General features: G+C 35.4%; 1 protein-coding gene and 1 long non-coding RNA gene across 3 annotated transcripts; one reads left to right on the top strand and one right to left on the bottom strand.

The window, feature by feature from the left end:
* The first annotated feature begins 673 nt into the window (after positions 1 to 673).
* LOC138874492 (uncharacterized) lies at positions 674 to 5,707 on the top strand. Its single transcript, XR_011401456.1, has 3 exons — positions 674 to 842; positions 3,826 to 4,086; positions 4,989 to 5,707. It is a non-coding gene; the product is annotated as an uncharacterized lncRNA (long non-coding RNA).
* LOC104231960 (putative ABC transporter C family member 15) lies at positions 1,770 to 12,974 on the bottom strand. 2 transcript variants are annotated; one of them, XM_009785044.2, is made up of 11 exons: positions 12,837 to 12,974; positions 6,591 to 8,923; positions 6,384 to 6,470; positions 5,105 to 5,755; positions 4,433 to 4,597; positions 3,805 to 4,099; positions 3,488 to 3,702; positions 2,971 to 3,276; positions 2,638 to 2,701; positions 2,288 to 2,527; positions 1,770 to 2,187 (listed from the first exon to the last, which is right to left on the bottom strand). In XM_009785044.2, the coding sequence occupies exons 1-11, from the start codon at positions 12,874 to 12,876 to the stop codon at positions 2,060 to 2,062; spliced, it is 4,524 nt and encodes a 1,507-aa protein (XP_009783346.1). In that variant the 5' UTR covers positions 12,877 to 12,974; the 3' UTR covers positions 1,770 to 2,059. The 2 variants fall into 2 exon arrangements, with proteins under 2 accessions (XP_009783346.1, XP_070009079.1); XM_070152978.1 differs by lacking the exon at positions 12,837 to 12,974 and adding an exon at positions 10,467 to 10,571.
* Positions 12,975 to 22,598: the final 9,624 nt, after the last annotated feature.

Genomic DNA, 22,598 nt, shown 5'->3' on the forward strand with positions numbered 1-22,598 from the left:
GAGAGAGTGCATATTTAGGTAGTTGTTAAACAACACCACTCCCAAAGTATATGAGGAATCAATAACCGAGAGTTTAAAGGTGGGATTAGGGATAACAAAACATTGGGTGCAATCTAAAGTGAGCTGTAATAAAAGTCAGCTAGCGTAACTCGGGAGAGTGCGTCTAGTAAATTGTCGTAATTACTCGGGAGAGATTTACGGTAGTAAGAGTGCTCATGATCGATAGAGACGATTAGGCAATTCTATGCGAAACATAACAGGAAGCAGGAAGGGATTCCATCAATAAGGGAAATCACAATCCTTCTCTTATTTGTTTACAACTCAGTCATAGTTAGCTTTTAGTTTACTTAACTTCATTTAGTTATAGTAGTGTAAATATCACCAATTGTTAATCAAAATATCTAGGAAGTTGATTATGAAGAATTCAGTGAGTCTGACAAAAGTAATTGATAGGTTAATTCCCCATGGGATTCGACTCTAGGCTAAATAGTCGGATTATATTTGCAACGACCACTTGTCCTTTTAATAAGGCATAATTGGGCATGATCAATAATCTATTCAAATGTTGTATTTATCAAACAATACAATACAATACAATACCATATATTATAACCAAACAAGCTGTTAAAAATAAAAATAAAAATAAAACTAAGTGCAATTTTCACACAGCGGCGACTTGTTATGGTTATCATCTATTCTCAAATCTCATTCTACGTTCCCACAGAAAATACATACTATTGGAATTGCAATAGGCTTTACTGCCGATGGAAATCGTCAACACATTTGCATTTTCAAGTCAAAGCCTGATGGAGCAAGTGCGTATATAGTTTTGATTCATTCAGGTAAAACTCGATTATCCCTCAGATTCCTTGTAACAATTTAGACACAGATGAATTGATCTTTGACGAATTTCTTCAATTCATTGCACTTTTAGAATTACCGAATAGTCCGAGTCAAGCTACTGGGTTTCGGATGAACCCATAACTTGAACTCTACATGTGGGAGGCATGAAGTCAATATTAATTCAAAATATAAAGAAGCAAACACACGAAGAAGTCAAAGAGATTCAACTTCTAATATATATATAGGTAATTTTCCGGCGCCCATGCATGAAGTAGGAAGATCTTTTGGTCTGCTGTGGACGTTCAATGCTGGAAACTGTTAAGTTTTTGTTGCTGAAGCACAATGCTTTTTTAACTCTCTATGGAAAATCAAAGTTGAGGGGCAAAGTCCAGAGTCGGAGCCAGGATTTCAAGCTTATGGTTTGGGATCCTAATCCTTTTAAGTTACTGGGTTCTAAATTAATAATCTATACATATTTAGTGAAATTTAAGAAAAATACATGATTTGAATCAAAGCTACTGGGTTCAGCCGAACCCGAAGCCCACACTGTGGCTCCGCCTCTGGGGTAAACCTCTCAAGGCTAGAGTAGATGGATTCACACTGAGTGTTTTAATTGGGATTTGAGTATGGAATCTCCATGTTGTCTATGCCTCTATCACTCACCTATCCTCTCCTGAAAATTAAGCTCAATAATCTGGTGTGATGGTTTGTTAACTGTTTATTCGGAGTTGAGTAGTATGCAAATATCAAAAATTTCCTGCTTATTGAACTTATACTTTTTGTTTGTTGCTACCCTCTGATAGTAACACGTCAGAATTTTGGAAGGTTCTTTATTTGCGACATCAAGCTCAAAGTGCAACTTAGATTACACAGAATTTTTTGGTAACTTAAAGAACAAAAGTAATTCATGGTTTACACATGTTACAGAATTTTAATGCTAGGGGTGTGTATTCTTCATATAGCGTGCAGTGTTCTTTCGAATAGAGAAGGTTCTTTACCATACTGAACTAAGCTTACAAAACTTCAACTCCCTGTGAATGGTGATATAAATGCGCCAAAAGCACTGTCAGGGTGCTTAGTTGACCTCTACAGTAGGCTAGTAGCTGAGGCTGATATAGACCCTTTTCAGCTTTAGTCAAAGCTTTAGCTTACCAATATGATTTCTTGCTTCTACTGGTGCCTCTACAAGTTCTTTTCCAGAACGTAGGAAGCAAGGTCAGGTCTGTAATTTAGCTAAGCTGTTAAAACTTTTGGATCTCATTGAATACTCCTTTATCAATTTTGAGAAGAAAGAATCCTCTCTTTCCAATAGCTTTGCTGGTGTGTCATATTCGGCTATTCTTCCTGTTAACAAGTGAAGGAATTCATATAGTTAGAATCAAGAAGTTAGCAGCTTATTCAAATCAAGAGGATAGAGAGATATTAGATGTATCCTAATATTTACCTTCATTCAAGACTAAGACAAGATCGCTATCAATGACTGTATGGATTCTGTGAGCTATTGTGACAACTGTTCGATTTATGAATTCTTGACTGATAATCTTTTGTAACACTGAATCAGTTGCAGCATCAACTGATGCTGTTGCTTCGTCTAGAACGAGAATGCTGCTTTTCTTTAGCAAGGCTCTTCCAAGACAGAAAAGCTGCCTTTGACCGACACTCCAGTTCTCTCCATTTTCAACCACTGTTAAACTGACCGCATTAGTAGCTTTCAAGAAGTAATACGTGATTGCTTTCATGAAAAAAGGCCGTGTCTTAAATTACTATATTTAATCAAGAAATTTCTAGTCTCACCTGTAGTTTCCAGCTTTTCTGGCTTTGCACGTATTATATCACCAAGTTGGCATTTGTCCAGAGCCTGACAAAAGAAGATTACTGCACATTATTCACAATCGAATCATTATTATTTAAGTTAATTTCAACTTTTTTTTGACTACATATAGAAGTTGGTTAAAGTTTATACTCCAGTCATTTAGACTTTGCAAAACAAGTACAAGACCTACCACAGGGTTAACAAGTTTTTTGCTTTTAGCTTGTTACCATGCAATGATGACTTATAAGACAATCTGTCAATTTAAGTGGTCAGTTTTGCATAATTATTTGTGCAATACTCAGTGCAATAAGTACCTCCCAGATTTCAGTATCAGAGTGCTCTGCTAGCGGGTCTAGGTTTCCTCTAACTGTTCCCTCGAACATTGTTGGATCCTGAGGAATAATACTAAGCCTTGACCTCAAATCGTAAAGGCCTATCTTGCAAATATCTATATCATCGATGATGATGCTTCCTTCTCTTGGTTCTATGATCCGGAAAAGGGCCTGAATGAGAGTTGATTTACCACTTCCTGTTCTGCCCACAACACCGACTTTCTTACTTCCTGGCAATGTGCATGTGATGTTTTTCAGAACAGACGGGAGGTGTTCAGCGTAACGTATCTGCAGATAGAGGTATGGTGATGATATCAGAGGGTGTAAATCTTAAGCCAGGCAGCTAAAAAGTTTTATTATAAACAAGTACATAATATTGCTGCCAGTTTTTGTGGCAAATATAGCTTCATTCATTTCATCCTGATCACTAAAGGTTTTCTGGTATTCAAACCTCATAACTGAGTCTAGTTCGATCTAAGCTATGTGAGACTGTCATTACCTGCAAATTCTCGAAGGAAATTGTTCCAGTTTCTGGCCAAGTGCTTGATGGTCTGCTATTTTCAATCACAAGAGGTGCTTCACTGGCAATGTTTGAATACTGGAGAATCCTTTCAACTGATATCATTTTGTTTTCAGCATTACAAATATTCCATATTACTGAAGCTTGTAAAACATTCAGATTGATTCCATATGTTACTGCCAATCCTGCAATGCCTGTAGAATATAAAGCGACATCAGTTTTGTGCTTTTGATGTCTTGGTTTCCTACTTGTGCTCTACATAACAACATTAAGGAAAAACAATTTCTGATACTTACTTGGATTTATGATTCCTTCAGGGAGTGTGACTAGCAGAACAAGGGAGAAGGCAAAAACAAAATTAGATAGCTGGTTCAGTCTAAAAGAAAGCCATTCCATTGCTGATACATTGTGGAACCATGGCCTTGAATGACCATCTATGAGACAAAGGTTTGCAAGAGCAAAGCGATCTTTTTGGTTGAAAGCACGAATGGTTGCTGCTCCTGCGAGTGATTCTGCAAAGTGATGGAGGATCGGAGCTCTTTGAACTCCAGATAAACGAGCAAGCTCTCTTGCAGTTGGTATGTAGTATTGCTGGCATTTTTAACAATAATATCTTAAAATAACATTTTACAAAAACTAGAAAGAAAATCTTTGAAATCTTCAACAAACATAAGGTTTGTTCATCCTTTGATCTTTAAATATAATTTTACTAATATTTTCCCAAACATCACTGATCATGTATACAAGAACTCTTCTACTAGGTGGCTAGATGAGAACTTCTTATTTTAGCAGCAAACGTGGTTATATCAGCGTGTTGGCCTCCCCTTACTTGACTGCTAGAGTTCTTTGCCCAAAACAAACTAGCAACTTCTTGTTTTAATATATTTAGCATTTAGAAATCTAAAACATGTACATCTTACTTACCTGGTACCAAACACAGACTGCTGTTACTGGAATAAAGATGACAAATACTTCCCATGCGACCTGTGACATGACTGCAATTGTCCCAAGAAGCTGAATTATGGAGAAGGCGCACCAACCCAACTTGGTTGCCATTTCCAAGTCTAGAACACTTTGGTCTGTGGATACCTGTTCATGTAATAATATGTTCTTGAGTGATTGATCCAATGGAATTGCATCAATGAAGAAACTGACTTTCAGCCTTAAGTTCTTTAGGTTATGGCTAGATTTCAGTCACTGTTTTTGTCATGGTATTATCTTGATTGTCTTATTCTGGTACTTTTCTGTAGATTAACTTGTGAGTTACACATTCAGACACATATGACTGTACAGTGAAAGAGCCTACTTGCTTTATGCAGTTATGAGATATAACTGCTATTTATCCCCTGACTTATCATTTAATATCTGTCTTTGATCAGTTTCTCCTTCTCAGAGGCAAATTGCAGTTGTGGAAAAACAAAAGAAGAGTTGTTATCATGTCTGGTTTCTTACTAGTTACTTCTTTTTTAACATGTTTCAGGGATCTAATGGTGAAGTACTTAGCTTAATCCACACATCTTCAGATCAAGGGAAATATACTACAGCTGATCTGCTGTCCCCTTGTCCAATCCCAATCAGCTAAATTGAGTTACTTACGCGGTTTAAGATTCTTCCAGCAGGAGTAGAGTCGAAGAAGGACATAGGAGCACGAAGGATGCTGTGCAGCATGTTGCTGAAGAGCTTTTCAGCTGTTCGAAGGCCTGTTATAGCCACAAATGATGACCGTACTAGAACACAAAGGGAACTTCCAACAGAGAGAAGCACATAGACAAAAAGTATGAAGTTCATCTTCTCAGCTACTGGTGCTGCATCACCTGTGGGACATGACCATGCCATCCAGTAGTTGCTGGCTATCTGAAGAACTTGAAATGATGATTGTGCAAGAAGAATTATTGGAATAAAGGCACCCCCTTTCACAATGGTCAAGTAAGAAAAGTAAACTTCTTTTCCAATGCTTCCTTGTTCTCTCTCCTCATCCTGCACAAGTCTACCATCCTTTTCTGTTATCTCTACGCAGAGATTGTATTCTGAATCCTGCTTTGTGACTGGAAATTCTGCATTTGTGTTACTTTCTGTATCAAGCTCACCATCAGTAATTGCATGTTCAGATACTCTACTTGAGCTTTCAACTGTTAAAATTGAATCTAAAGCCTGGTTATGTGCTCCAACTAGAACTGCAAACCCAATATTTTGTTTCAATAGTTCTCCAAAAGTACCAGCTTGTGCAATTCTTCCGTTTTGCATCACCTGTCGATATTAAGGAGTTAGATTTTGGAATTAACTTTTTCACATCATAGTTTTGAATGTTCACAATTCTGGAAATCTTAAGATGCATCAAGTATCTTCCATAAGAGTCTAGGTATTATTATTCAAAAGAGTCTCCCTATTATTTTTTTTATTGTTTAAAATGATATTGGCATCCTAAATAAGCAACCTCCAAATACTTGGAAAGGTCTAACAAATTCAAGCTTGTTTGCACAGTTCAACGTGTATACAATTGATCAAGGAGTAGATCCTTTTTTTTTTTTTGGGGGGGGGGGGGGGGGGATTTTCTGGAGTTTAAAAGTGACTGTCCTAATTTTTCTTTTGCTCAGCCCGTAACTAAAAGGCCTGCGTTCTTAGGATTATAAGGTGTATTCGAATATGAAATCCCTTCTTAAAAGGACTTTGATGTGTTCATATAGACAAGTATATACAACTAAAGCGTGCGAAATTCTTTTATCTGATTCATTCTCAGAGTCGCTGTACAGGCAGGTCATTGTTTTGTGTGGGTGATGCCTGAATTCATAAATTATGCAGATGATCTATCAGTTAAATAACATTAATTGGGTGCAACAATGGAACAAATTGAAACTTATGCTGTTTTCCTGCATACCAGAATGAGATCTGCTACAGGAAGAAACTCAACTTGGTGTGTAATATAAAGTATTGTCTTGTCCTTGAGAACGCCCATCAAGCACTCCTGCGCCATGAAGAAAATGTAAATATCAGCACTTTAATACCATAACATTACTTCACACCAGATGGATAATGAGGTTTGAAAACTAGAATTCCTATTTGATGGACATGATTAACCCCCCACCTGAAAGAGGTGCGTGCCTGTGTGAGCATCAACAGCACTGAAAGGGTCATCAAGCAGATATATATCAGCATCTTGATAAACCGCACGAGCAATTTGTATTCTCTGCTTCTGACCTCCGCTCATATTTATCCCTCTTTCTCCTATTTCTGTAAGATCACCAGCAGAGAATAGTTCAAAATCTTTTTTCAGAGCACATGCTTCAACCGTTCTGTCATACTTGACACTGTCATAAGGTTTTCCAAATAGAATATTCTCCTTGATATTTCCAGTCAATATCCAAGGAGACTGAGGAACATATGCCACTTCACCGCTGACCTTCACAATCCCCGACAGTTTTGGCATCTCTCCTAATACACAAGAGAGCAAGCTTGACTTCCCTGATCCAACAGTGCCACAAATTGCCACCTTCATTCCCCTCTTAGCTTGTAATTCTATTCCGTCAAGGGTCGGGGTTCTTGATTCTGTGTCCCAGCTGAATTTTCCACTCTTTATCTCAACCCCAAGTTGCGTTTCATGTTTGGGAACAAATTCAACTGCATCGGGTTTAATCTCATCTTCCTGTAGGAAGGAAGCAATTCTATCAGCAGAAACTTTTCCTTGTGCTATCACATTAAGCAAATCTGGCAAATTGAATATAGGATCTTGAAGCATACGAAATGTAGCCAGTGCAGATAAGACCCTCCCTGCAGTCAGTGGAATGCCCATCATGACGCATCCGGAAAAAGTTGCCACTGAAATAAATGTAGGTGATCCCCAGAAGATAAAAGCAGTTAGGGCTGACAATCTTAGTGACTTCCATAGCCAATTATGTTCCACTTTTCTTAAGATTTCCAGCTTCTGGAGATAATAACTATCCCATGCCTGAAGTTTGATAGTCTTCATATTTCGAAGAATCTCTGAGGTGGATTTCATTCTTTCATCCTTGGATTCCATTATCTTAGTTTGATAACCTTTTTGGATCCTTGTCAGGGGTATGTTGCCAGTCATCACTATCAGAGTTGCTCCTAATGCAACAAGTGCCCCCTTTCCTAGATTCATGTGCAAAATATAGATTGCCAATGATATCTGGATGGGTAGCATCCATATTGTGTTAAGGTACCATATAAAATCCGTAATCCTTTGGACATCTACGCTCATGTAGTTGATTATCTCTCCGCTGGTATAGCTTTGGCGTGATTGACTTGATAAAAGCAGGCCCTTTTGGTAAATGTGTGATATCAGAGCAGCTCTGAGCCGAAGGCCTAACTGCCGAGCTCCAAATATCCACTGCCTTTGTGCTATTGTCTCAACCATTTTTGCACCAAGAAAGGCTAGTGCAAGAAGATAGCCATTTCTTAACCCTCGAAGTTTCTTTTCATTGAGGAAATTTACAAAGTCATCTATGAGGTAGGGACCTACATAAGATGATCCTGCACTAATAACTGCAAAGAGTGCATTGATTGCTGCTTTTTTCCTTGCAAATACATAAATGGCCTTATAGATAGATGGGTTTGTGGTTCCATCCTTTTCCTTTACGTTCTTCAGGCTTTCATCAAAGGAATCAGATAGAAATCTTGCAGAGTCCCTGAAGTCAACATCTGGGACTTCATCCTGGTCAAGGGGCTTCTTGACTCCAACTTCAAATAGCGGGTTAAGCCAAGAGAAGGTGATCAGTTGGATAAGAGTAGCTTTTCCATATGGACTGTCCCTTTTAGCCTCTGAATACTTTTCATTCTTTCCATTTAAAAGTGGTTCAGTTGTGCTGTCTGGGATGTCAAGAATTATGCATGTCTTCCCTCTGATAGAGATAACTAGAAGACAGGCAGATGCAATAAGACCAAGGATATCCACATAGTCTGGAAGTCCTAGATGTTCGTCACTTGTCATGACAAAATGGGCATCTAGAGTGGCACGAGCAAGAGACAGAAAGAAGCTGGAAATCCACCAGATTCTAAGGACCCAAGGAAAGTTGATGTAATTCCTATTTCGAGTTCTGTAGAGCACGATAAATGAGGCTGCCCATGATGTTGATTGCAGAATCTCAGATGAAAGAACTGGAAATTTGAATTGGCAGTGAGCACCGTTTCTCCTTTGCAGCATCAAGAGCATTATGAGATGAGTGCTCAATAATACAGTCGTGCAAATAATGCTAAATATGTAAGAAACACGGGCTTTTGTTCCAAAAGTGTACTTCTCGACAGTCATTGCCTTCTTTCTGAATTTGCATAGGAGTGAATTCACCAGTAAGATTCCGAGGAATCCAAGTAGGACAATGATGCTGGCGTCCTCCCACAAGCAGCGTGATGTTGGCTGCACCCACGCAATCTTTAATTCAGGGGAATTTACATCTGCCACTGATCAAAAGAAGAAACATAATGTCGTCAGATTAAAGGATTCACCAACTAGCATTTCATCAGTTTCTATTCCTCATCATTTGATTCTGTTCAGTTGAATGTACTTCTCTTTGCATCAAGCTTAAACAGAAGAGAGATTAATGTATTCATGAATTTTACTGCTTTTATATTTAGACTCTACAATGCAGCTTCTTGATTTTGTCTTATCTCAGGTAGAACGAAACTGCTAATACTGATTTGGTCATGCATCTTTACTACTTTGTTCGAGTCTAGCTTGCATGCATGCTAATGTTCATTTTAATTTGTTAGGGAGAGGGCATAAGATCATACATGAAGTCGACTTTCCAGTGACTTGGAATGCTTTAGTTCTCCAAAAAATGTATCAGTGGCACCCAAGGGTATAGCCTAGTGGATCAATGAAATTGGTGAAAATCATTAGAGACTAAGGTTCAAATTCCATCAGAGACACAAAACGCTAGATGATGTCTTCATATTTGTCTCATAGTGAATCTACCATTCCCAAACCTTAGGTTATTCTAGTTGTCCTAATGCAGCTCTAGGCTTCAGCAGACAGATTTATCTGGCTCTTGATTTGTTGAACAACTTTTGAATGGCATTTGCGAGTGATTTGTCCTAATGCTCTGAGTGGCTTTTTTTTCCCCTCGTTTTCCTTCACTGAAGATTTAGAGCTTATCATTATGGTTTTACTGAAAAGATGTAAATACATTGCTCGGTGGAGTAAATAGATTGTGTAATGGCGCAAGACCGTTTTTCACAACTTGTTTTGGTAATCCAACCATTCAGCTAAATCTAGAAAACTGAAACAGAAAAGAGCCAGAAGTTGAATAAATCATTAAAAGTAAACACAAACTAGATCTGGAAATGTAGTTGTCATTGACGTGAAAAAAATAATATGGAAAAGGTATACTCCACGCGTTATTTTGAATAAAATGCAGGGCACTCTCCAATATAGTGAACAAGTTAATATAATTTTGTTCTGAGCAATGGCGTGTCCAAGATTTTGAATAAATTTGGGATTTATTTGGTAAACTCATGGTTGGCCATAAATTTTGCCCATATTTTGGCCAAATCCCAAAATCACCCCAATTGCTGATTTTGGACCAAAATCCCAAAACTTGGGAATTATATACCTGTTTTTCCAAAATAAAGTTGGAAAATATGTTTTGAAAATATATGTCTAAACACATTTTCATCTTCAAACCAAACTTCACCCAAATCAGATTTTTCAAAACAAATTTAGGAATCTAGCCTAGTTTAAGATGTAGGTTTTATATCTCTACTTTTTCTTTAACATATATACATGAGATTCTATCAAACCGGCAGCTTTTATATTGGATTCGTCACTGGTTCTGGCAGTACATGGAATTATTTTAAGGTATAATCGAATCTTGTTCTGTACTTGTAATTATTAAAAGATATATTAAGGTATCCTTTGAACAATGTACGTAATAAGTCTGACACATTCTAAATTTACTGTCAATCTGTATCAAGCTCGATAATAGGAATCTCTAACGAATCTTACCAGATCCAGATTTGAAAATGGTATAGATAATGTCTGTTCACTTGTCTGGCTCCTGTGCTTTCTTCTCAACTTGCACATTTTCTTCGCCTTTTCATTTTTCATTCACTTTGGTTTAACTTATTTTTTTTTCCATAATTGTTGTCTAAATACATCTAGCAGCACAAATAGTGACGAAACCAAAAATTTCTCCGAAGGTGTTCAAACTTGAAAGAAGTAAAAAAAAAATTCCAACAAAGGATGTTCAATATATGTTATATACCTCTAAAACCTAATATTTTACCTATATATACAATGTGATTTTCTAATGAATTGACCACTCTTACAAGAGTGTAGCTTCGCCCTTGAGCACAATTACCTCGTAATTCTATCCGTCAAGGCTTGGATAGATAGGAAAAAAATCATTAGTTTTTGCCTTCGTTGGAATTGAACGTAAGACCTCATAGTTTTCAATCCACTTTATTAACTACTAGACTGCACCTTTAAGTGTTACAATGTTATACCAATTCGATCACTGTACTTTATTTTATTGCTCTATCAACAAGACGAAGCCGAAGAAATTTTGTGCTTTTTTACTGGCTTTATCAGTACCTTGGAGTTACAATAAGTCTAATAGCCTATTTGGCCAAGCTTCTCCAAGGTTAAAAGTATTTTTTTTCTTCAAAATAAATTTTTTTTTTTAAAAAAAAAAATTAATGTGTTTGGCCAAGCTTTTAGAAGAAAAATAAGTGCTTTTGAGTAGAAGCAGAATCAGTTTTGGAGAAGCAGAAAAAAGTAGCTTCAATAAGTTTTGAGAAAAATACACTTAGAAGTAATTTTTTTGCAGCTTGGTCATACACTAATTGGTGCTCAGAAGTGCTTTTTAAATTAATTAGTCAAACACAAACTGATTCTCACCTTTTAAGAAAAAATACTTATCAAAATAAGTTGATTTTAGAAGTTTGGCCAAACTGGCAATAAGTCACCCTAGAGTTGCAATAACTGAGGGATACATTTGTCATAAGACAAAACTACTACTCCCTCCGTTTCAATTTATGTGAATCCATTTAACTGGGCACGAGTTTAAGAAAAGAAAGAAGACTTTTGATCTTGTGGTATAAAATGAGGCACACATATATTTTGTGTGGCTATAAATCATTGTGTAAAGGTAAATTGTTTCCAAATAAGAAAATGAGTCATTCTTTTTGACACGGATTAAAAAAGAAATAGGCTCAAACGGATGGAGTATAAAAGAGAAGGCACTATGATACAATACGAATTGTTCTTATAACCTTACCCTTTCAATCACGTCTCTATAGTGCCAATCCGTATCCATGTTAAACTTTTTCTTTCTCTTTTTCTTTTATTTTTGTCTTTCTTCTTAAAGACACAATGACTTAAAACAGCTACTTCCTTCGGTCCACTTTAATTGATCTTTTGATTTTTTCACACATATTAAGCAATCCAACCTTTAGCATTAACTATCAATAAAATTGACCATATTAACCTTAATTTATTTATTGAAAATACAACAAATACTCCTAGGCTCTTTACTCCAAGGACAACTTTGAAAAAAAGAAATTAATTACTTCTTGATATCTAAAAAAATTAAATAGTGTGGACCACCAAAAAAAGGTCAAAAAATCAATTAAAGTGGACCGAAGGATACTGATAATGTAAAAATTCATTACACTTCTATGTACATAAATTAAATTCAAGTTATATTGGATTAAGAGCCACATCACAATATTAAATGATGTGGGCAGGAGTGGCAAACGAGCGGGTTGGGTTGAATATGGTTCGGGTCAAAACGGGGAGTGGCAAATGGGCGGGTCGGGTTGAATATAGGCGGATTTAGAGCGAGTTTTGTGAATTTTACTGGACTATTGTTTTCATTCGAATTATGTATACATATACGGGAACAACTGTAATATATACAATACTCATTTTGAATCTATTAACTTTAATTCCTGAATTTCTGGTCCAATGCATTTAATGAAAGATGAGAACTAACCAATTTAGAAGAGACAAAGTAAAAGCTAAAACCGCATCTTATAACCTGGTGAATCGAATGCCCTTGATTAACCATAGTCAGGTGGTAGAAGAGTTTAAAAAAGTCACATGTCATGTTACTATTAATTTGGTATAAACATCGGGTGCTGGTAAATTTTGATCATATATATGTCTCTTATATATATATGTGTGTGTGAGAGAGAACCGGATGTGTGTGTGAGTAAGAGAACCGGTAACAATGGAGAGTTTGGCTTGTACGTAGACTTTCATGCAGTTGAAAACTAACAAATTCTTCTGGATTTGGAATACTAACAAAGTCAATGAAACAAAACACAGAATTCTGTAGCTAGCAAGAAAAAAGAGAAAGGAGAAAGAGCTTACTTGCTGTATAAAGGAGGTTGGAGATAGATTCTAACACCATATGTAGTTGCTCTCTCTTCACTCGTTGAAGAGAGATGTAAAGAGCTTTAGAAACTCTGGGATCCAATTAGCTAGCTTTTAAAAGAAAACATGCCTCGAGCCACTTATATTATATTTTTATACTTGACAGTAGAAAAGAATTTCTAGGTTACTTAAAAGATATTTAATTGAAGACAAATTCAATTTTTCTAGGATTTGGTATTTGTTAATTTTATTAATTCACATCTAAACAGAATTTATAATCAAATTCATATAGAATAGATTTTTCAATTTCTAGTTAAATTAGGTTTTATAGTAGCTATTTTCTGAAGTAGAGAAGTGTGGAGAAAATTAAAAGACGAACTGAGATTTTAAGTGAATTATTTTTTTGGAGTATTTGTATCCTTCAAAAGGTAGCTAGCGTCCATAATAAGTGGAATAAATAAGATAGATAACCTATAGAACTAATTGAATAATACTTCCTTCGGTCCACCTTAATTGATTTTTTGATTTTTTCACACATATTAAGGAATCCAACCTTTAGCATTAACTATCAATAAAATTGACCATATTAATCTTAATTTATTTATTGAAAATACAACAAATACTCCTAGGCTCTTTACTCCAAGAACAACTTTGGATAAAAGAAGTTAATTACTTCTTGATATATATTAAAATTAAATAGTGTGGATCACAAAAAAAAAAAGCCAAAAAATCAATTAAAGTGGACCGAAGGATACTGATAATGTAAAAATTCATTACACTTCTATGTACATAAATTAAATTCAAGTTATATTGGATTAAGAGCCACATCACAATATTAAATGATATGGGTAGGAGTGACAAACGGGCGGGTCGGGTTGAATATGGTTCGGGTCAAAACGGGTAATGACAAAACGGATAAATTATTCGACCGGACCCATATTTAATACGGATAAAAAATGGGTTAACCGACGGATAATATGGATAACCATATTATCCATAACTTCTTGCATATGATCACTTTTGAGAGAATTCTTAGTCTTCCTAACTTGAAGAATCCCCAATTTGGGGCTTTACAAATGTAAAAGTTAGACTCATTAGTTATCCATTGGCTACCCATTTTCAAAATGGATAATATGGTTCTTATCCATATTTGACCCGTTTTTAAATAGTTTATTATCTAACCCATTTTTTAGCGAATAATATGGGTGGTTAACTATTTTCTTTTAACCATTTTGCCAGCCTAGATGGGGTGGAGGGGAAGTTTAATTAGGATCAAGAAAAAGAAATGGTACAAAATGTCGTCTTGCATATGGCATTTTGTTGGTATATGTTAATGTTATGTTATCATTAGAGGTACACATGATGTTTTATCTTTAAAAGGACACTCATTTTTGGTTGGTTTCGATCCATTGCTCTTCTATCTGATACCTTAATTAAAGTAACATAATGGTAAAGGTTAAGAGATGATGCAATAATGAATACTTCCCTCCATCTCTATTTACGTGGTTATGTTTAAAATTTAATTATTTCAAAATAAGAAAATATGATATTCTTTTTTTGAAATAAATTATAATAGTGTTTACAGTTAAATTGTATGACATTCTTTTTTAAACAGATTAAAAAATATGATACGTATAAAATATGCTTATGATGATTTAATCATCGATGTTGTAAATACTACACACAAAGAATGACTTCCTACCATTCGAAAGGTAATAAATTGGAGAGCCTTAAGACTTTCTAGGCCAATGAGACATTGATTAATCGTGGCAATGAAAATTATTTTACGTTTAACTTTTATATATTGGCAAATGTAAAAAGAATTTTATACTATTATATTATTTAACTACTTGGTGACTGATCATTGTAATAACTAATAAGTAGGATTAGATTTTGAATTTTGATGAGACTTTAGATGACAGAACTAAGATTTGAAATTTATGAGTTCAAGAGTTTTAGTTCTTTTAAGTTACATGATTCTGAATTAATAGTTAGCACATATTAAATGTATTAATTCTTAAGAAAAATAAAAAAATTGGATTACAATTAGTATTAAATTTAACCGAACCCAATTTGATTTTATTTGTTTCATCTAATTTATTAAATTTGAAAATTATGATTTCCTTGGAGGAAATAAAGAAGAGGAAAGTATGATTTGGCACAAATTCACGCGCCTATGAAAAGGTGAGAAATACATTTTTTTTTTGTCATGTTAGCAATGTGTTTAATAGGCACACAGTGAGTATATTTTATGTGACTAATAAGAACTAGTAGTAGTATCTATTGTTAAGGTATCTAGATGAAAAGTCATGACAAGTTAAGAGGGCTCTCTACGTAGTCAGCCAAATAATAATAAGAATACTACATACAAACTGAGAAATGGGTACAAAGTAAAGGAGAGGTAGTCGAGTGGCTATAATTGGAACAAGCTAAAAGTTTGGCTATAGATTAAGTGTACGACATTATCATCCCACTATATTTTGCTGACATGATAAGACAATTTTTTCTTTGAAAAAAAAGTGACTGGCATCTGAGTTTTATTAGACTTAGGTGGGAATTTCTATGTCGCTACCAACTTTTGTTCTGATCATTTTGCACCTTTACCTTTCTTGTCTTTTTGTGTAAAGTAAAACAAAATATGAAAAAGGAGAATATGGGTACTGGATATCATTCTTAGGAAAAGGATGCTGGGAGAAGCGAGCTATGGCCACTTACTTTACAACATTTCATTTTTGGTTTTCCAATTTATGAAAAATAGGAAACAACTTACTTATAGCAAATTTGTGTATATGAAAAATGTTATGTTATAGTGAACTCATCGAGGTGAGAGAAGGAAGCTTTGGAGCAATGGTAAAATGTCTATGTGTGACCTGTAAGTCACAAGTTTGAGTTATTGAATCAATCACTGATACTTATATTATGGTAGATTGCCTACATCACACCCCTTAAAGTGCAGTTATTTTCTGGGCCTTGCGAGAATATAATATGAAATGCTTCGTGCACTGGACTGTTTTTTATTTTATTTTTATTTATCATTGGAAGTGAGGTTGTCTCCTGATGATTTTCTTATTCTTATTCTTTAAGGGACACTCATTTTGAGTTTGGCTTGTTTAGCAATTGCTCTTTAAAACTTTTTTCCTATCACACTCCTTTTCTGCCCACAAAGATATGTGTGTTATGGATTGTGGGTGAGTTAAAGAGTTTTCCAATTAAAGTGATAAACTTGAATAGGGATTATTCTGTTTATAGAATTGTACTTAGAATTAATTTTTTAGGTGTTCCAAGTCCCCTTTTATTTGAATCCCTAGTAAAAGGAAGGTTTGACTCTAATATTATTGGTCCGCGAAAATAAAGTTCGGGTAAGAAATTCTGTTGACCGAAGAGAAGATGTAAGGCATTCCCCGAGTCCCGTGGTTCTAGCACGGTCACGTTATTGACTTAAACTTGGCTTTAATTAATTATGAATAAACTGTAATTTCTATGATTTTCATGTTTTACCTATCCACTTTTATTTCTTGATTATTAGAATTATTAAACAAAATAATTTGGATAATATTACATTGTCATAACCACACTACGCAAGCGAATGCGTAATCAAATAACAAAACTAATTAACTTATCATAATTGCGCTTCGCAAGCGAATCTGAAATCATGACAATCAATTATTTGTAATACTTTTGAAAAATTACTACATTTGAGAAATTGACTCTTGAAAATTTAGAAAAAATTAACTATCACGCTACGTAAGCGAATCCGCAATTTAACAAAGGATTAACTAAATTAAAAATTAACTGAAACTAATGGGTATGGTATGAGATTATTGAGTTAATTTATTACATGTTAAAAACGCTACGCAATCGATTCCGTGAGTTAAAGAGCGCCTACTAATTGCCTAGCGTTTAAATTAATTAATTAAGAAAAAGATAAAATTATTTAATTAATTATTCAAGAGGAGAGGATATACTACTATTGAATTTTATTACTAACATATAGCTTGAACTTGCTAGGCTTATGCTTATTGGAATTGCATGACATTAGGCCACTTATTTGTTTGTTTGTAAAAAAAAAAAGGGTTGGTTTATTGATGAAGAAAAGAACTCAGCATATGGATACTTGATATCAATGAGCCAAATCAGTATGTTATATATATATCCAAACAACCCCAAAATATATATAATGAATCCTTGAAGTCTATTAGCAGTTAAACCCCAAATCTCTTTTTAATCCCACAAAACAAATTTTATTTCAACCTAATTACCATGAAGTTAACCAAATTTGATGCTAATAACAATTCACCTCAATAAATGATGTAACCGAAACATGATAAAAGCTCATTGAATTCTAACGCTAATAAACGAAATAAAGATTCAAGCAAAATTCAACAAGGATGTTTTTATAAACTAAAGAATTAGATTCACATCTACAACATTCTCACCTAAAGTAGATTAAGGACTTTTAAGTACAACAAGGTGAGAAATAAACTTTCAACAACTAGATAACAATAAGTAGAGAGTTATCTTCTAAAAGCAATAACTACTGCATATTTACATATTTTTATACATAGTTACAACATTTATTCTTAAGCAAAGATCAAGTAAACATGCTTCAGCCATCCGGGCAAGTTCGAATCTTCTTATTACTATCAAAAATTTGCAATACAAAGACGTAGAGTGAGATGAGCAGACACAGCAGTAAAATAGCAGAAAGACAACAATAAAAATGAGCAAAAACAGCAGCAGATTCGTATCCAAACAGTCCCAAAACCTTATAGAAGAAGCCCAGAATCAATTCTAAAAGACTTATTCTTTTTGAAAGAGTTTTCACTCTAAGAAACACTCATAAAGCTCACAATTTTAGTTTACTTTCTTTAAGTTCAGCTGCTGATTTTTACTCCTAAAATTGTGTTTTCTAGTGTGTAAAAATGTCTAGCAGATGTATGTTAGAGTCCATGCAAAATGAGGAAAGGGCAGCCCTTAAGGAGGCAAAAAAAAGCCATTTTTTGTACAGATTTTGGTTCACCAAAAATTTGTCCAAAAAGGGACTGACTTTGTGTGCTAAACACTGTTCAAAGGCTGTTCAAAAGGTGAAAGGATAACCTGAAACTTGTTGTAACAGAAGCAAAGAGTCACTTCAGCCACCCTACTAGTAAAAAGTAAGCTACTAGTATTCTAACTCATGATCAAAACCATCTAATCTTCAGATTTTAACAACATCAATACCACCCTATTGATTTTGAGCCAAAACAAACTCAAACAACTAGCAATTGACAAAACAAAAACAGGACTTCAGATGGAACTAAAACTCAAAATAACTAGACTAAGATAAATTGATTTGTGCAAACTAAAAATAGAACAAACAACTGAATTCGTAAACTAATGCTCAAAACAGAGACAAGACGAGCATTGTTAACAATCGGACGACAACGTTCAACAACTAAACAATTGATTAACTAAGTAAACGTTTTAACTAATACACTAAAGATCCCGTTTAATCAATAGTAATCTAACAAAAAAACTAAGCTAAATAGAGATAACTAATTAAATAAACCTAATTTGAGACTCTGATTAACAAGAAACAACCAAAAAAAAAAGAAAAATCAGAAACTAAAATTAAAATCTGGACTAACCCATTACTAAAAAAATCAGAAATTAAGTAAAGAGATGACGGAGATACCTAACGAGCATGCTTGAAGCTGTTCGAGCCGCGAGAAGACGCCAGAGATGCTAAGAGGCGACTGTCCAACTCCGAAACGCACGTTTCTTTCGGGAAGACGCTAAAACAAAAGGGTTTCGGCGTCTTGCCAAAAAGAAACGAAGGCCTTTGAGTTGAAAATAGCAAAAAAAAAAACAGAGGTTCATGGCATTTGGTGGTTGGAGGATGGCAGTAGAGGTGGTGGCCGACAGTGGTGAGGTTTTTTGAGAATTTGAGTTGGAGATATGGAGAGAGGGGGAGAAGAGGAAGAGGTGGTGCAATTTTGGTATAGTTTTGACAATGGGCGGTGGCGGTAGTGGTGACGGTTTGATTATTGGTGGAGATTTGGGGGATTTGGATTGTGGATCTAGAAATAGGGTGAGGAAAGGAAAAGAATGGTGTAATTTGGGGATGTTTGGAGGACGAGCGCCACCGGTGGGCGATTTTCAGCGGGCACCGCTGCCGTATAGTGAGCGGCGGCAGAGATGGGGAGGAAGAAGAGAGAGTGAAGAGAGAGGAAGAAGATGTCACGACCCGGATTTTTCACCCTCAGGAGTCGTGATGGAACCTACTAGTGAAAGCTAGGCAAGCCAACTAATTGAACTATCTACCTTATTTCCATTTTTAATCCGATAACGGTTAAGAGCCAACAATTATATAACAACAAAATTGAATAAGTGGAAGACTATGTTGTAAAGATTTAATAATACTGGTAATACCAATCCATAACAAATCTACCCAAGACTGGTGTCACAACTTCACAGACTGTCTAGGAGTACTACAAATAAAGGTCTGGAAAAAAAAAATACAACATTGTCTCTGAAAATACATGAAAGAAACAGGAATAGTAGATAGAAGAAGACTCTAAGGCCTGCGGACGCCTGCAGGACTACCTCGGATCGCCTGATGAACAAGAAACAACAATCTCACTGCGGTCCGAAGTCTACCGCATTGGGATCTGTACACAAAAATGTACAGAAGTGTAGTATCAGCACAACCGACCCCATGTGCTGGTAAATGCCTAGCCTAACCTCGGCGAAGTAGTGACGAGGCTAGGACCAGACTACCAAATAAACATGTGCAAGATAGCGTACAAAAATAATAGGAAGCAGATAACAATGATGGCAACAATGATCAACCAGGGATATAAATAGCAGGCGACAAGAACACCATAAATGCTTCTCAACAAATAATAAATACAAGTGCAATCAATTAATCAAGTCCTTCAAATATAAATCTTGCGCCTATAAATCCTTCAAGTAATAATCTCTAAGATAATATGTTTTTCAATAAATATATTTCGAATATATTTCTTTCAAATAAATATCTTTCAGATAAGCATCTTTCGAATATAATTCTTTCGAGTAAAGGTCACCTTGTGACACCTCATTTCATAATCATAAATAATATAGGTCTCAGCCCATTTTCATATTTTCACGGCACCTCGTGCCCATATTTATGTCACAACCGCACGGACAACTCACGTGACATTAAATAAAACCATAATATTTTCCTCGGCACCTTGTGCCCACATATTTTTGTCTCACATTGCACAACAATATTCTCATGTTACTCAGCTCATAGGTTCCATAACCCAATACAATTAAGAATGTTCAAGGAGCCTCCTTCACTTAACATAAAGTAGAGTACAACTTCCAACCCAATTAGGAAATCAACAAGAAAAGATGAAGTTATTTTTAGAAATCATTTGATAAAGAAAATACCATTTTCAATTAAAGTACAATATCGAAGGAATCATTACCTTTAATACGAGAAATTAATAAATCAAAACATAGTATAAATTCCTTTTAAGTAAAGTACAACCTCAAACGGTTTAAGGAAACTTTAGTTGAGAAATTAATTGAGTTAAAAATGTAAAAATTCTTGAAATTTGAAGTATTGGACATATTAAAAAAATAAGGCGAGGTATTGTAAACACTATGGATTCCAATACAAAGGATCACAACCGTAAAGGGATCTAAACAGTTAATACACTTGAATTGTTAATAACAAGTAAACACAGCAAACAGAAAGTGCACGGCATCACCCTTCGTGCTTTAACACTCTCTCACCAAAACAATACACGGCATCACCCTTCGTGCTTTAACACTCTCTCACCAAAATAATACACGGCATCACCCTTCGTGCTTTACACTCTTCCTCACCCAAGCAACAAACACAAGGCAAATAGGGTAAGGGAATCTATAACATCGAAATAAAATCAAGTAATAACGGAAAATCAGTAAATAAACGTACAGGACAACATAACTCAGTTAGAATCAGGAAAAATCAAGGACAAGTGCATGGCATCACCCTTCGTGCTTTTACTCTCGTCCTTACCATAAGAATCAATATAAACTGCATGGCATCACCCTTCGTGCTTTACACTCTTCCTCACCATAAAATCAATATAATCGGCACGGAATTGTACATCGTGCGGCACGACATCACCCTTCGTGCTTTACACTCTTCCTCACAAAATCATACACGGCATCACCCTTCGTGCTTTAACACTCTTCCTCACCCAAACAACAATCACAAGAAATAAGGGTAAGGAAATAAATGAAATCATAAAATCCCGGGAAGGGAACACTAGTACAACAATCAAATTCCGGCAAGGGAAACAACATCAAAACAATAACATCCCGGCAAGGGAAACAACATCAAAACAATAATACTTCCACAAGTCATATTCCTCAATAGAAATTATCATATAGAGCATATAAACTGCGAAACGGAGTCAGATTAATCAAAGTATAAGACTCACGGGCATGCTTGACACCAACGTATAGATACCCGTCACCATGCCTATATGTCGTACTCAACAAATAACACATAACAGATAGGACACAGCTCCTAATCCCTCAAGCTAAGGTTAGACCACACACTTACCTCGCTTTGCAACCAATTCAAAATTCCAACAAGCCTTTGTCTCGCGAATTCGTGCCCGAAATTCTCAAATCTAGTCATAAACAATTCGATTCAGTCAATAAAAATTATAGGAATTAATTCCATATGAAATTCTACATTTTTCATTAAAAATTCGAAATTGCACTAAAAATTCGCCCGTGAGGCCCACGTCTCGGAACCTGACAAAAATTATGGAATATGAAACCTCATCAACCACGAGTCTAACCATACCAAAATTACTAAATTTCGATTTCATTTCGACCCTCAAATCTATCCGAGAGAGTTTTCAAACTCTTCCAACTAAATTCATAGATTTAATACCAAAACTAGTAATAGATTCGGGTAATCTAACCAAAACTAAGTTAAGAACACTTACCCCATTGTTTTCTCTGAAAATCTCCCGAAAATCGCCTCTTCCCGAGCTCCAATTTGGCAAAAATGGAAATTAGAAATAAACATTCTGTCCAGAATTCAGAGTTACTGTTCACACATTTTTACTGTTCACGGGGTACTGTACACGGTAATGTTCATGGGGTACTGTACACGGTACTGTCCATATGCTGTAAAAGAAAATTCAGTAGCCTTTTTATATCCGTTAACCTTCCGAAATCCACTCGAGGCCCTCGGGATCTCAACAAAATACACCAACAAGTCCTAAAATATAATACAGACTTAGTCGAAATCTCAAATCGCATCAAATAATGCTAAAATCGTGAATCACACCCCCATTAAAGCCTAATGAAACTAAGAACATCCAACTTCTTTATTCGATGCAAAAACCTATCAAATCAAGTCCGATTGACATCAAATTTTGCACACAAGTCATAAATGATATAACAAAGCTATGAAAATTTTTAGAACTAGATTCTGACCCCGATATCAAAAAGTCAACTCTTCCGTCAAACCTAAGAAATCTTTAACCTTAGATTTCTAGATTTCGTTAAATGACAATAATTTAATCTAAGGACCTCCAAATTCGATTTCGGGCATATGTCCAAGTCCCAAATCATGATAAGGAACTACCGGAATGGTTAAAACTTTTATCCGGGTTCGTTTGCTCAAAATGTTGATCGAAGTCAACTCAGTTGAGTTTTAAAGCTCTAGTTCACAATTTAATCTATTTTTCACATAAAAACCTTCCGAAAAATTATACGGAC

Source organism: Nicotiana sylvestris, chromosome 8 (genome assembly GCF_000393655.2).
Source record: "Nicotiana sylvestris chromosome 8, ASM39365v2, whole genome shotgun sequence".
NCBI classification, from domain to species: domain Eukaryota; kingdom Viridiplantae; phylum Streptophyta; class Magnoliopsida; order Solanales; family Solanaceae; genus Nicotiana; species Nicotiana sylvestris.